This window comes from Quercus robur, chromosome 11, assembly GCF_932294415.1.
Source record: "Quercus robur chromosome 11, dhQueRobu3.1, whole genome shotgun sequence".
Lineage (NCBI taxonomy): Eukaryota > Viridiplantae > Streptophyta > Magnoliopsida > Fagales > Fagaceae > Quercus > Quercus robur.
The window spans coordinates 5,575,934-5,589,908 of NC_065544.1; the positions used below are offsets into that span (position 1 = coordinate 5,575,934).

Consider the following 13,975-nt stretch of genomic DNA (forward strand, 5'->3'; position numbering starts at 1 on the left):
CTCAAATACAGTGTTTTAATGTACAACCATTAAAACTAATAAATAAGTTTAGCGAACAATACCATTATATGGCTTATTATTTATGCCTATCAACACTTTGGCCAATCACCAAAGAAAGAATATTCCATTTAAAAGGAAAGGGTATCATTGGGTGTGCTGGAATATGATCATATTTGTCAAATTTTTTGAAAACAAAGTACACTAAACATAAAAATGTAAAGAAAATGAGAAAAAGAATAAGTCTAGCGTCATAAATTTTTCTACAATTTTATCACAATTTTGCTACGTGACGAATTGTAAGTGGTAAAAATAAAATAATGGATTCATGTAGATCTATTTTCATCATTCACGAGTCGTCATATAGTAAAATCGTAGCAAAATTGTGATAAAGTTGTAGAAACAATGGGGTCCTCAAACTGAAAGTATAGTTACATTACATAGTTAACAAAAAAAAAAAAAAAAAGCAGTCCCACCAATAAGGCTTTATGGCATGAGTGATGGACGGTGACCGACCCTTCTTCAAAGAGAGTTTTTCTCTCTACTTTTTATTTTGTATTGTTTCCCCCTAAATCCAAATCAAACCTCACAAAGCGGAAGTCAGCTCTCTCTATCACCAACCATTTTTTTAGTCTTTCTCGGACCATCATCCCCTTTCCTTTTCTCTCTCTCTCTCTCTCTTTAAACAAATTCTAAATATGAAAAACATATATTCTAAAAATATAAGAAAATCTAAATTACAAAAGAGAAACTAATGGCTTGCACATTACACAGACCAGTACCAGCAGGTCCAACCCCAACAAATTTTGCCTGTAAAGGTACCTAAACTTTTAAAAAATTAAAAAAATAAACCCTTTTTTCTCAAAAAATTTAAGAGCATTACCACCACCTTTTTACTATTCTTCTCAATTTTCACCTTCTGCATCAATTTGAATTTCCACCACATAACTTGATATTTACTAGCAAGCAACCAAAAACAGATTTCACCTCAAAAGAACTTAAATTCAACAAAAAAGCACCTGAAATTACTCTCACTGATTGATTCATTTACCATTCATTTACTATTCAAATAAAAATGCAAACATACCATAATAAGCCATCTAGGGTGATTACTGATTAGACCTTTTTTTTTAAGTAAAAAAAAAAAATGAAACATATAAAATGTGAATTAAATAAGCTAAAAAAAGAAAAACAGAAAACAAATAGTAAACATTAAACAGTTTAATGAGTGAGGTAGTGAATTTAAATCAAGAAAAAAACATATAAAAATGAGAGAGAATTATAATAAGCTAAAAAAAGGAAACAAAAACAAAACAAACATTAAACATTAACATGAAAACAGTTTAATGAGTGAGGTAGTGAAGGTATAGCTGTTATTGTTGCCGTTAGTGATAAGCACGCCTGGCACTTCCATCATCATCATCATTCCCTCCAACCTCTCTCTCTCTCTCTCTACAATTCTTCTTCTTCTTTCTCAGCCCCACTTTCCTTTCTTTTCTTTTCCTTTTTTCTCTGTCTCACTTTTCTTTCTTTTCTTTTCCATCCCACAAACAAAAAATCTAAAAATTTCGTATTTTGATTCTCTCTTTTAATCTCAATCGTTGAGATTGGATCTGGGTTCTTCTTCATTTCAATTCTCATCTTCATTTTCAGGTACTCTCACAGATTCAAAGATTTGTTTTTTTTTGGTTTTTGAATATGACCCATTTGAGACTGCTGTTTGTTTATGAATTGTTATGAAAATGAGAGAACTTGGATATGTTTTTTGCTTTGTTTTATGATTTCGAGAGGTGGGTTTGATCTGATTCATGGATTGGTCTGTGACTATTGAATTTCACTGATCTGGGTCGAATTAACAGCATGATTGAGCTGAGCTGAGCTGAGTTGAGTTTGCTTGAATTTATGTGAAAAAAAAAATTTTTGTTTTTACCACATGGTATTGAATTTCGTAATTTTGGTATTTGTAACGTGTAATAAGAATGTTGGGTTTCTTGAGATTAGTTTATGTCTGAAAACCGTGCCATGTATTATAATTTGGTTTTTTTTTTTTGGGAGCAAACAGTAATATGTGTGATATGTATTTAGAATGCTATTGGAAGCCGTGATACTTGTTTGCTGATGTGAATGTTGTCTTTGCCATTGCCTTCTGTTTGTCTTTTGATACATCTTCTGTTTGGTTTTGGTTCTATTGGGATACTTAGTAGCAATGTGTTGGATGTTGTGCAGTCTGTGAGTGTGCACGTCTTGAGTTTTTCTCATGTGGATTTTGTCTCTGTTTGTGTCTCTCATTTTAAGGTTTTAAATTGCACTCATGCCGTGTTGACTTTGGTGTGCCATTGCCACATACTTCTGTGTAGACTACTTCTTGTTTTGAATTTTGATGCTGGGAATGCTTTAAGTAGTTAATCGTAGATGGAACACCCATCTGAAATAAGTTTTGAATTCCACAATTAAGTTTGACAAGCAATAAGAAAGTATATGAAAACCTGGGGGTGATGGATTTTGGTGCAATTTTCCATTGACCATGAAAACGTTTTCAGTTTGACAAGCAATAAGAAAGTAGATGAAAACCTGGGGCATGATGAATTTTGGTGCAATTTTCCATTGACTATGAAAACGTTTTCAGTTGATTAGCAATTTTAAGTTACCAATTCACCCTTAGGCCTTGGAGGAGCATATATAGAGACAGGATCAAATGCCATGCCCTGAAAAGGCTGGGTTGCATGCCAAACATGAGAAAATATGATATCATGTTTTCTGAAAAAGTGTTTTACGCTGAAACAAAACAGGAACCAAAGTGTAGATTAAATTTTTATTGGGAGCATGTGTGCAGTGTGCCCCTTCTAGTTCCTTGATTTTAGGCTAAATGCTAATAAATTATATGGCCGTAAACTTCTATGCGCATGTACTATTAGAAACTTTACATATACTTGACAGAAAGCCAACTGCTATTCAATTTTTCCTGCCATAAATAACTTCATTTCTCCTGTACCATGGTCAAATCCATGGTTGGATATTTTGCTACTCTGTTTTTTTTTTTTTTTTTTTTTTTTAATGGAAAATTATGTTGGACATGTTTTAAGTATTGATAGCAAGAAATTCTATGCTGGTATGTTGTCTCCTGTGCAATAGAGTAGCTACCATAAATGTTTTTTTTATTTCTGTTTTCTTTAGTAATTTGTGAATTTTGTTTACCCTTCCCTTCTCACTCTAAGTAGTGAATCATTTTTCAGGTTCTTTCTGTTTCTATCTTCAAGCCAGAGTTGTGAAAACCAAGTAGTTAAAGCTCCAAAAACAGTATGTCTGTTTCCATGAGAGATTTGGATGAAATTTTCCAGGGAGCTGGACAAAAGGCGTATCCTTTATCTAATGAATAGTCAATTTCTTTACAGTTTTTAAGTCTAATAAACTTAGGTTGCAAATTAGGGTAAACATATAAAAATGTAAATATGACAAGTATTACAGTAGTGTTTACGCTGCTTCTGCGACTGCAGTTCTTTTTATCTTGGGTATGGGTTTTGAATTCGATCTCTTACTTAGGAAGACTCCTGTGTTATTCTCCTTGACAATGTATAGTGGACTTGAAATTTGGCGCATTGAAAACTTTCGTCCTGTTCCTGTGCCAAAGTCTTCTCATGGCAAATTTTTCATGGGAGACTCCTATGTGATCTTGAAGGTAACTGATTTCATGGTGATCCAAATTCTGTTCTCATGTATTTATATTATTTTTCCAGCAGAATGTTAAGATGGATAAATGGGAATGCTTGGAAAGATAGGATTCTAAATGAGAAATCTTCTTTAAGATAGGGGTAGCTCCTATTGATAAAAAGTTGAGGAGAGTTGCTTGAAATGGTTTGGTCATGTTCAAAGGAAAGCGAGTAATGAAATAATAAGAAAAAGTAGTTGATCTAAGTTGAGGGAACAAAAAAAGGTAGAGGAAGGCCAAGAATAACATTAGTAGAAGTAATAAAAATGACTTGTCAATTAGGGAAGTAACAGAGAGCATGACTTCAAATAGAATAGAATGGAGGAAATGAATTCATAGGAACCATTCTAATTTTTAGAGGATCCATCGTTGGCCCCAAAATTTGGGACTAAGGCTTTATTGTTGTTGTTCTAGCAGAATGTGGCTTATAATATTTCTCAGTTAGCTATTGCTGGTTATTATGATGGCTAGACTCTCTTCCTTTATAATAGTGGCACACACAACTCTATTTTTTAACATTATTACTTGCGTCTGGCTGAAAGGAATTATGCAACATGAGCATATTATGGACTAAGAGTTTGATTTCAATCATCTCTACTGTTTTGGATGAGGTTCATGGTAGATTGTGTATGTGCTAGAACCTCAAATAACACTCAATATCAATGCTTTCTATAATGATTTAGAATTAATGTTCTCTTGCATATCTTTATGGAGCTAGTCAAATTAAAACATTTTGACTTTATATGTTGCATCTATTGCTTTAGATAATACTTATCATTTATGGAATGCATATATGGCTAGCTTCAACATATGAAATCATATCTTTTTTAAATGATAATGTGTACCTGTATTGACCTAGGTACTCATATTTCTAGATTTGTTGATCTGATAATTCTAATTTCAATCATGTGCCTGTGCCTTTTGTCTGCATAAAATCGAGGCAACATAGATATTTTGCTATTGCAAGCCCTAGCATCAATACAGAATTTTAAACCTCCATTTTCCATTTACTGTTGACTGATGTGGCTATCTTTAATCATATATGTAGCATCATACCTAGTGTTTGAATTACTGCATGCTAATTTAAACTTTGACTCTGGTTTTCCTTCGTTGTTTTTATGGTGTATGTCCTATGTAATTGAAACAGTTTTGTTGATAGGTGCTTTTAGTTGTCTGAGTTGTGAACTTAGTAGATGTCTAAGAATCTCATTATGTAGTGATCTTTTTCTTTCTTACTTGTTGCCTGCAGACAACCACCTTAAAAAGTGGTGCCTTACATCATGATATCAATAAGTCCATATGCTAATTTAGTTGTTAACTTACAAAACACAATTTTTTCCATGCAGACGACTGCTTTAAAAAGCGGTGCCTTGCGTCATGATATCCATTACTGGCTTGGTAAAGATACATCTCAGGTAAGCTATTGTCACATAGTTCTAGTTCATGTCCAATTTTCAATTCCCAGGATATGAATTTTTATTTGGTAACCACAACATTGTCAAATCAGGATGAAGCTGGTACGGCAGCCATCAAGACAGTTGAACTTGATGCAGCTCTTGGAGGACGTGCTGTTCAGTATCGTGAAATACAGGGCCATGAAACCGAAAAGTTTCTATCCTATTTTAAACCGTGTATTATACCTCAAGAAGGTGGAGTTTCTTCAGGATTCAAGCATGCTGAGGCTGAAGAACACAAGACGCGGTTATATGTTTGCAAAGGAAAACATGTTGTTCATGTAAAGGAGGTTAGTCCATGGAGAACTTCTGTGTTGATGAGGGATTAGTCTTAGTGTGCAAGTGTAATATAAAGTATCTATTTTCCGTTTTGAGTTGTTTTTGTTGGTGACAGGTTCCCTTTGCTCGATCTTCCCTTAATCATGATGACATTTTTATTCTGGATACCAAGTCTAAAATTTTTCAATTTAATGGTTCCAACTCATCTATTCAAGAGAGGGCTAAAGCATTAGAGGTTGTCCAGTACATTAAAGATACTTATCATGATGGCAAATGTGAAGTAGCTGCTGTTGGTAAGTGGACTAATATACTGAGGAGTTCAGAGATGATTTTTAACTACTATCACTTTTTTGATTCTATGTACTTGACTTTCCATGCAGAGGATGGAAAGTTGATGGCTGATGCTGAAGCTGGTGAATTTTGGGGTTTCTTTGGTGGCTTTGCTCCACTTCCTAGGAAAACAGCTAGCGATGAGGATAAGGCTGTTGATTCTCATCCTACTAAGCTACTCCGGTATTTGTGATATCATTACTAGGATCTTTGCTAAAAATGCATCCCATTATTTCTATATTGATCACCATGATAACCTCTTACTTACAGGGGAGGAGATGGAATGTGGTCTAAGGACAATTTGCATATGCATGTGAACTTTTTTTTTTTTTTTCTACTTTCAAACTTTCCGAGGTTCTCCTATTTAAAGTTAGGATAAAAGATAACCAGTCCAAATTTGCTAATAAAAAAATTCTCAAAGATGCACATTCATTTATGATCATTACTGCTTCATATAGTAAGATGAAGCTTCATTTATTATATATAGGACCCAATTATGTTGTAGTTCTGACAGATACATATTTTCCTTTCAAGCATTGAGAAGGGGAAAGCAGGACCTGTCGATGCTGATTCTTTGACAAGGGACTTGCTAGACACAAATATATGCTATGTACTAGATTGTGGTATAGAAGTATATGTATGGATGGGGAGAAATACCTCTCTTGATGATAGAAAGAGTGCAAGCGAAGCTGCAGAAGTAATGCTCAATGCTTGTTCTTATCAAATATGATTTTGGCACTTCTATGTAAAATTTCAATGACTTTTGTATTATTATTGATCTCACCAAACAGGAGTTAGTCCGTGGCCCTGATAGACCTCAAGCACACATTATTCGTGTAATTGAGGGTTTCGAGACAGTGATGTTCCGCTCCAAGTTTGATTCATGGCCTGAGACAACTAATATAGCTGTGTCAGAGGATGGTAGAGGCAAAGTTGCAGGTCAGTGATTAAAATGATTTCTCCATGATTGTCATTTTCATACTTTATAGTTTATACTTCCCTATGACTGCCACCATTATCATGACATAAGCCACAGCTGCAGCATTCTCATCATCACCATATAAATTCTTGTTTCTGTTCTCTCTCAATGATTTTGTAGCATTGCTAAAACGCCAAGGAGTTAATGTGAAGGGTCTGTTGAAAGCTGATCCTGTTAAAGAAGAACCTCAACCATATATTGACTGCACTGGAAATCTACAGGTGCTGTATCAATATGTTTATCTATATCTATAATAGTCAACCAGTTAAGTCAGGAACTTGAAAATGAAGGAGGCAATTTTTTTTTTTTTTTGTCCTCCCCCCCCCCCCCCCCCCCTATTAATAGTGCCAAGTAAACCTGCTATTTCTTTTTGCAAAACTGCTTGTCAGCATGAGTTTTGGTAGCGTTACTGCTTATCTTGAAACTCCAAAGCTGCTTGCAGAATCTCCATGTTTACCTAAATGGGAAGCGGATGCCCAAAAAAGGCATGGGAAAGCAGGAAATATGGTCCAAAACATACAAGGCATATCTGAAACAGGAACTTGAGATTTTAAGAAATACAAGAAAAATAATTGGTTTGTAAAATTTTTGGGCAACTAATTAGAAACATAAGGGATTGAAAGGGTATGCAAGAAATATTTCCTTACTTATCATAGAAAGGGCTCTGGAAACAACTAAGAAGCATGAGACAATTAATTGATTCTTTTTGGTTCATGAGTGTTTCCTAGAATTTGGGGAATGCACAATATGAGATGTCCATTACCTACTTCCTACTCCTTCCCGTGGGGAAATTTTGTAAATATGTTTATAGACCATTGGTCAATTTTTACCTTGCTTTATAATTGTGTTGCTAATGGTAGTTAATCCTGTTTGCACAGGTCTGGCATGTGAATGGCCAGGAAAAGACTCTCCTTCCAGCTTCTGATCAGTCGAAATTTTACAGTGGAGATTGCTATATCTTTCAGTATTCATATCCTGGAGAAGATAAAGAGGAATACCTTATAGGAACATGGTTTGGAAAGCTGAGTGTTGAGGTGAAATTTTTTTAAATATTCTGTAATTAACTTTTTTTTTAAATGATTATTTCAACACTATATTGAGCATATCATAGAGCATTTTAAACGCTGCAAACATTTCCATAAGAAAGGCCTAGGGAAGTTAAAGGGCTGATGATTTTAAGAGTATACAGCAGCTGTCAGATCTTGTTTAATGGCCAAGTGTTTTAGTTGTACCTTGTTCTTTTCCTGCATATGTTTTGTCTGTTTTATCATTATACAAATAGTGCAGTTGTGTTTTGATTGATGAAGTTCATTTTTTATTTATTATTTGTTTTTATAATACTGTTAATAAAATCCAGCAGCATTGGTTGACACAAATGTTTTGTTAGCTTTTTATACCTTAAACTCCTCCCCCCCCCCCCCCCCCCCCCAATTCCCCTGCATTTTCTAATGTTGATATTGAAAGATTGAATGGCCATCAGTCCTCTCTTTATTTGAACACAATAACAAAGTAAGATTCAATTGTAAATAAAATAAAAATAAAAAAGAAATAAAACAAAACCCTCTTGATTTAAACATGAATTTATAGCATACGGTATATGTGTACTGATCAACTCCTGATAGCATTCTTTTGGAGGCTGCTTTGCTTTCTGTCTGGACTCTGAAGACCAGAAGTTGTTATTTTCTATTTTGGTCTATAGCTAATTTGGTTTTAATGGTTCTCTTTTTGAATAATCACACCTACAGGAACATATAAATATGTATCTCTGCTATAAATATACCACAATGTTGCTATTATAAATTTATTTGTTGTTTACTTTTAGTGCATTTGCTACTGAAAATAGGATGAAAGGGCTTCAGCAATGTCACTGGCAAGCAAGATGGTTGAGTCCTTGAAGTTTCTGCCCACCCAGGTAGTTTTTCTTCGCATGAGATTTTTGAATCTGCTGTTTTATTGATAAAATTATGTCCTTATTCCTTTCAAATGACTCACACTGATGGTATTTGATATTTATGCTAGGCTCGCATCTATGAGGGAAAAGAACCAATTCAGTTTTATTCAATCTTCCAGAGCTTTATTGTTTTCAAGGTTTGTAGAATCCTAATATACCATGAAAGAAATTCAAGGTAAGAAACTCATATTTCTTCAAATTTTCAGGGCGGTCTTAGCGATGGATACAAAAATTACATTGCAGAGAAAGAAATTCCTGATGAGACATATAAAGAGGAGGGAGTTGCATTATTTCGAGTCCAGGGCACTGGACCTGATAATATGCAAGCAATACAAGTTGAAGCAGTACGTCTTTTTTTTCCCCTCTTTGTACTTCTAGACTCTATAGATTGGCGGGGTTTCTCCCTTTTTTGATGGGCATACACTTTTTCAGTATATTAAAATAATTTACATCTTTTTCACTTCCTTTTTCTCTTTTTTGTTGAATCAGGCTGCATCATCTTTGAATTCTTCGTACTGTTACATTTTACATAGTGACTCCACCGTCTTTACATGGTCTGGAAACCTCACATCTGCAAATGACCAGGAGCTGGTTGAGAGGCAGCTCGATCTGATAAAGGTCTGTTGTTTGTATCTCTTCACCTAAATAATATTAATTTAACAAAAAAAAAAAAAAAATGATTCAACGTGCAGATTCTTTGCGTGTTATATTTTCAGCAACATATTCATAATGAACAGAGATATTATCAAGAATTTCTATATAGATTTTTACTCTCTTTTTTCATTGGTAATACATCTCTATTCTATTAATAGATATTTAATTATATATTGAATTTTGTCAACCAAGTCATCGGTGAATTACTTTAGAGCCAATTTGACTGATCAATTTCTCTTGGCATAAATTTTAATTAAAAGAGGCTTATTACAATTCTTTTTACTATTTTTTTGTTCTGCACATCAGGAGGTCCTTGCTGAATATTCATGTTCTCTTTGTATGGTCAGTTCTTCTTGTCTATCTATTTCTCATACGTTGTTAATTGTCTGCAGCCAAATATACAATCCAAAACACAAAAGGAGGGTGCTGAATCTGAACAGTTTTGGGGTTTGTTAGGAGGAAAATCCGAATACCCCAGCCAAAAGATTGTCAAGGATGCTGAAAGCGATCCTCACCTATTTTCTTGCCATTTCTCAAAAGGTATGGATAATTTAAATGTTTGTCGGTAAAATTTGTTTCTTTCACTTTGTTTAAAATTAATAAAAATTGACTCTTTTTGTTTTTGTTTTTTTTTTTTTTTTTTTTTTTTTTTCCCATGGTTTTGATTACTTTCAAAATGGACACCAATCTGCAGGAAATTTGAAGGTGTGTATATCTTTTAGTTTATCATTTCTAATACAATTATCAGTGTATGCGATCCTGAAAGTTATTTTCATTTATGCTTGTGATGAAAAATGAGTGCATGTTCTGGAAGTACTTTTCTTTTGCTTATATTCTCCATGTGTTTCTATGGTTTGTCTAGTGTAGCTCCTGATGGTTTGATACTTTGTCTTGTATTCAGTTATATTTATCATATGAGAATATCTATGAAACTTTAATAATGAGATGATTTATTATTCACCATTCATGGGGAAAGTCATGCTATAAGGGTCATTACCAATTGCTAGTCCCACTTAAGTGCGGTCAGGTCCTAGGGGGGTGGCTGGGAAAGTCTTGCTATAAGGGTCCTACAGCGTTTTTATATGAAAGTCATACCATATTAATTCTATTTTATTTTTGCACCATGAGTTTATTTTGATGTCATTCTTTCAGGTGACAGAGATATACAACTTCACCCAGGACGATTTGATGACTGAAGATATATTCATCCTGGACTGTCAGTCAGAGATCTTTGTCTGGGTTGGCCAACAGGTTGATTCCAAAAATAGAGTGCATGCTTTAACCATTGGGGAGGTAAGAAGAATTAGGCTTTGGCTGGAAGAAATACATTTACTTTGCTTAATCAGCTTGTACCTATAGTAATCAAAAAAATTTATATCATTGGCTTGATAAGAATCTCATGGAAGCTGGATACCACTATATTTAAGCTCGCTCAATTTTCTTCTCCAACCTCCCCCCACCTTTTTCTTTTGGATCTGCTAGGGGCCTATTGGACCTAGAGGCTACACAAAGGAAGGTGGTCATCTCATTTCTTTTAAGCCTTCCTTTTCCTGGTTTAGGCAGGATGTGATCTCAAGGATGGCAAGAGACTTTACTAGCAGATACCCACCTTCTCATTGAAGTCTTTGGTTTCAGTTAAATATTGAATTACAAGTTTAGAATCAATAATCTCTCAAGATTTCTAATGCCTGGATACTTCCATTGCTTTTCTTAATGTTGGTTTTTCACTTTCAACAGAAATTTCTTGAGCATGATTTTCTTCTAGAAAAGCTATCCCATGAAGCTCCAGTATATATTGTCATGGAAGGAAGTGAACCACCTTTCTTCACACGCTTCTTCACATGGGACTCTGGAAAATTTTCTGTAAGTGACTTCTATAATTATTTTTAAAATAATCAACATTACTTCAAATCTTTTGTAAGAATCTTTTCATTTGGGTGCAGATGATCGGGAACTCATTTCAAAGGAAACTTACCTTAGTGAAAAACGGGGCTACTCCAACTGTTGATGTAAGACCTCCTTAATCTTTTCCATTTGCTTAAAGATTTCATTGATCTTGAGTAACTGCTTTCTTAGGATTTCATTTACTTTTGCACCAAAATTCTGTGTCATCCTATGTTGATTTCATCTGTCATATCGATTCACATCTTTTTGTCTATCTTCAATAATTGTTGCATACTAATACATGTGACAGAAGGAACTCTCATTTATTATCACACTACCCATTCACCATTTTATGACGTAAAAGTAAATTACGTATACTTTGCCTTTGGAAATATTGTACATTAGGTACTTTGATTTTATTATGTTGCTGCACTTCATTTTTTTTCCTTCTGGATTTCACTTTCTATTAACTTTTTTGATCTATTAAAAAAATTAAGATCTTTCTTAAAAGTATCATAATCAATCTTTCTATCAAGTCATCAAATAGTCAGGTCTAAAAGTCAACATTTAAAGTCATCAAAGCTTGCACATAACTTGATTCTTGTTGAAAGTTAAAAAATGCTAACACTTGGCTTGTTTTGACAAATAGATATGACATCTTAACATACGAATCAATTAACTAATACTTTCAGTTCCATCTTCATATTTAGATGGAACACCTTGATATGACTTGTCTGGGAAAAACAAAATAGATTGATGAGATATGTTAACAGACTAACCAATTAACTGCTATGTTCTGACTCATGCATTTTCTGGATTCTTGTTGCCACTATTCTGTTTATATATAATTTTTTTATGCATTACTAGAAACCCAAACGGAGAACACCTGTATCTTATGGAGGAAGATCCAGTGTTCCAGACAAAAATCAGCGTTCTAGAAGCATGTCTTTCAGCCCTGACCGAGTTCGTGTAAGGGGTAGGTCTCCAGCTTTCAATGCACTAGCGGCTACTTTTGAGAACCCTAATGCCAGAAACCTTTCAACTCCACCCCCGGTCGTCAGAAAACTCTACCCAAGATCTGTGACCCCAGATTCAGCAAAACTAGCATCAAAGTCTGCAGCTATAGCAGCACTAACTGCCACTTTTGAACAGCCACCACCAGCACGAGAAGTTATTATACCTCGATCTGTCAAGGGTATGCATTTTGGAGTTTCTTGAAAGCAAATTTTATTATTATTGCACCTCAATCTACAAAGTTGCTTATATTTGATGTGCTTTATTGTCATCGGTGAAGTGAGCCCGGAGGCCATCAAGCCAAAGCCAAAACCAGAGACAAATGATAATAAGGAGAATTCTATGAGCAGCAGAATAGGATCCCTTACTATACAGGAAGATGTGAAAGAGGGTGAAGCTGAAGATGATGAAGGTCTCCCAATATACCCATATGAACGCCTTAAAATTTCGTCAACAGATCCTGCTGCAGAGATTGATGTGACCAAGCGAGAGGTACGAATATTGAGGAAGCAATATAACAATATATTATCATTTTTACATTCTATCATTCTCATTTCAGTTCTGACATTCGTTTAATGCACTGCATGCAGACGTATCTGTCGTCAGAGGAATTCAGGGAGAAATTCGGGATGGGAAAGGATGCGTTTTACAAATTGCCCAAATGGAAACAAAACAAGCTCAAAATGGCCCTTCAATTATTCTGAGTCCTTTATTCCCAGCCTTTTCAGCAACTCCCTGCAGTTTAAATTGCAGGTGGAAGAAAGCTTGCTTGCAAATCTGTACATACTCTTTCCTCACAAAGGTTTCACTTTTATTATCGTTAGTAAAACTCATTCAGTATTCTAACTGCAGTACTTTTATTTGCAGTGGGGGAACTCATTCTCAGGAGTACAAGGGACAGCATCAGTGCATTTTTAGCTGCTTCTGCTCCCAAGAAGCTTGTTTTCTTGATAAATGGACAGAAACAGAGATTTTTTTCTCCTACCTCACCCCCCCCCCCCCCCTTTTTCTTTTCTGGTGGTTTGAATGTCTAGCTTTGTTTTTTTGTTGAGTTAGCTGCTTGGTATTCTTTTTGGTCACAGGTTTGTTGTGAGCTTGCATTTTTGTTCATCTTCATTTTCATTTTTTTGGAAAAAAATTCAAATTGATTTTCAGTAGAGCGATAGGGTCTTGCGAATGCAGAGTCTACTTAGGTTGTATTGATAACTGAGGATGGAAGTATGTACAGCAGAGTATAAGAACCAGTTCACTTTATTTATTTGTTTTTGACAATAAAGGTGTGATTTTTTTTTTCTTGTTTATCTTCCTTCCCTCCCCAAAAAAAGAAAGGAAAAGTGGAAAACAAAAAGATTTTTCTTTTACTGTAATCTAATTTTGTTTGGCTGCATGGCAAAACTTAACCACATCAGAAAGATGGGTTTTTACTCAATTCCTGATACAAGATCCTGGGCTTAAAATTTTTATTGTTATTAATTTTACTGTGTTTCATGAATTGTAGCCCACTTCATTTTGTGTATCATTTTTCCATAGAAAGAAGCGAGGTTAAAACTTTCAATTATATGATTAGCTACTTTGTGCTAACAGATTTATTTATTAAAAAAAAAAAATGGTGGGGGGTCTCATTTTCCTTAAATATTACAGTTTTTTTTTTTTTTTTTCATTGTTAAAAAACGGTATCTCAGCTCTGCTAGACTAATCTAATTCATACCCATGAGATAGCCCAAAAA

The 13,975-nt window shown here is 34.5% G+C and overlaps 1 protein-coding gene across 3 annotated transcripts; it reads left to right on the plus strand.

The window, feature by feature from the left end:
* Positions 1–1,361: 1,361 nt before the first annotated feature.
* On the plus strand, positions 1,362–13,541 carry LOC126707641 (villin-4). 3 transcript variants are annotated; one of them, XR_007649040.1, is made up of 24 exons: positions 1,362–1,650; positions 3,216–3,352; positions 3,574–3,673; positions 5,050–5,118; positions 5,211–5,447; positions 5,552–5,729; positions 5,817–5,949; positions 6,301–6,463; positions 6,558–6,705; positions 6,866–6,966; positions 7,624–7,779; positions 8,589–8,657; positions 8,765–8,833; positions 8,903–9,040; positions 9,186–9,314; positions 9,743–9,890; positions 10,045–10,055; positions 10,503–10,643; positions 11,088–11,213; positions 11,294–11,359; positions 12,102–12,429; positions 12,529–12,740; positions 12,839–13,027; positions 13,116–13,541. XR_007649040.1 is itself a non-coding variant. In XM_050407395.1 (24 exons), the coding sequence occupies exons 2-23, from the start codon at positions 3,297–3,299 to the stop codon at positions 12,950–12,952; spliced, it is 2,892 nt and encodes a 963-aa protein (XP_050263352.1). In that variant the 5' UTR covers positions 1,362–1,650; positions 3,231–3,296; the 3' UTR covers positions 12,953–13,001; positions 13,116–13,541. The 3 variants fall into 3 exon arrangements, 1 of the variants encoding a protein (XP_050263352.1); XR_007649039.1 differs by having other exon boundaries at positions 3,231–3,352; XM_050407395.1 differs by having other exon boundaries at positions 3,231–3,352; positions 12,839–13,001.
* Positions 13,542–13,975: the final 434 nt, after the last annotated feature.

Bases quoted from the DNA above. Each gene is read 5' to 3' on its own strand.
- LOC126707641 (XM_050407395.1), top strand. From the start codon at position 3,297: ATGTCTGTTTCCATGAGAGATTTGGATGAAATTTTCCAGGGAGCTGGA. The intron at 6,464-6,557 runs GTAATGCTCAAT...CTCACCAAACAG, and splicing joins GTGCAAGCGAAGCTGCAGAA to GAGTTAGTCCGTGGCCCTGA. The intron at 7,780-8,588 runs GTGAAATTTTTT...TACTGAAAATAG, and splicing joins TTGGAAAGCTGAGTGTTGAG to GATGAAAGGGCTTCAGCAAT.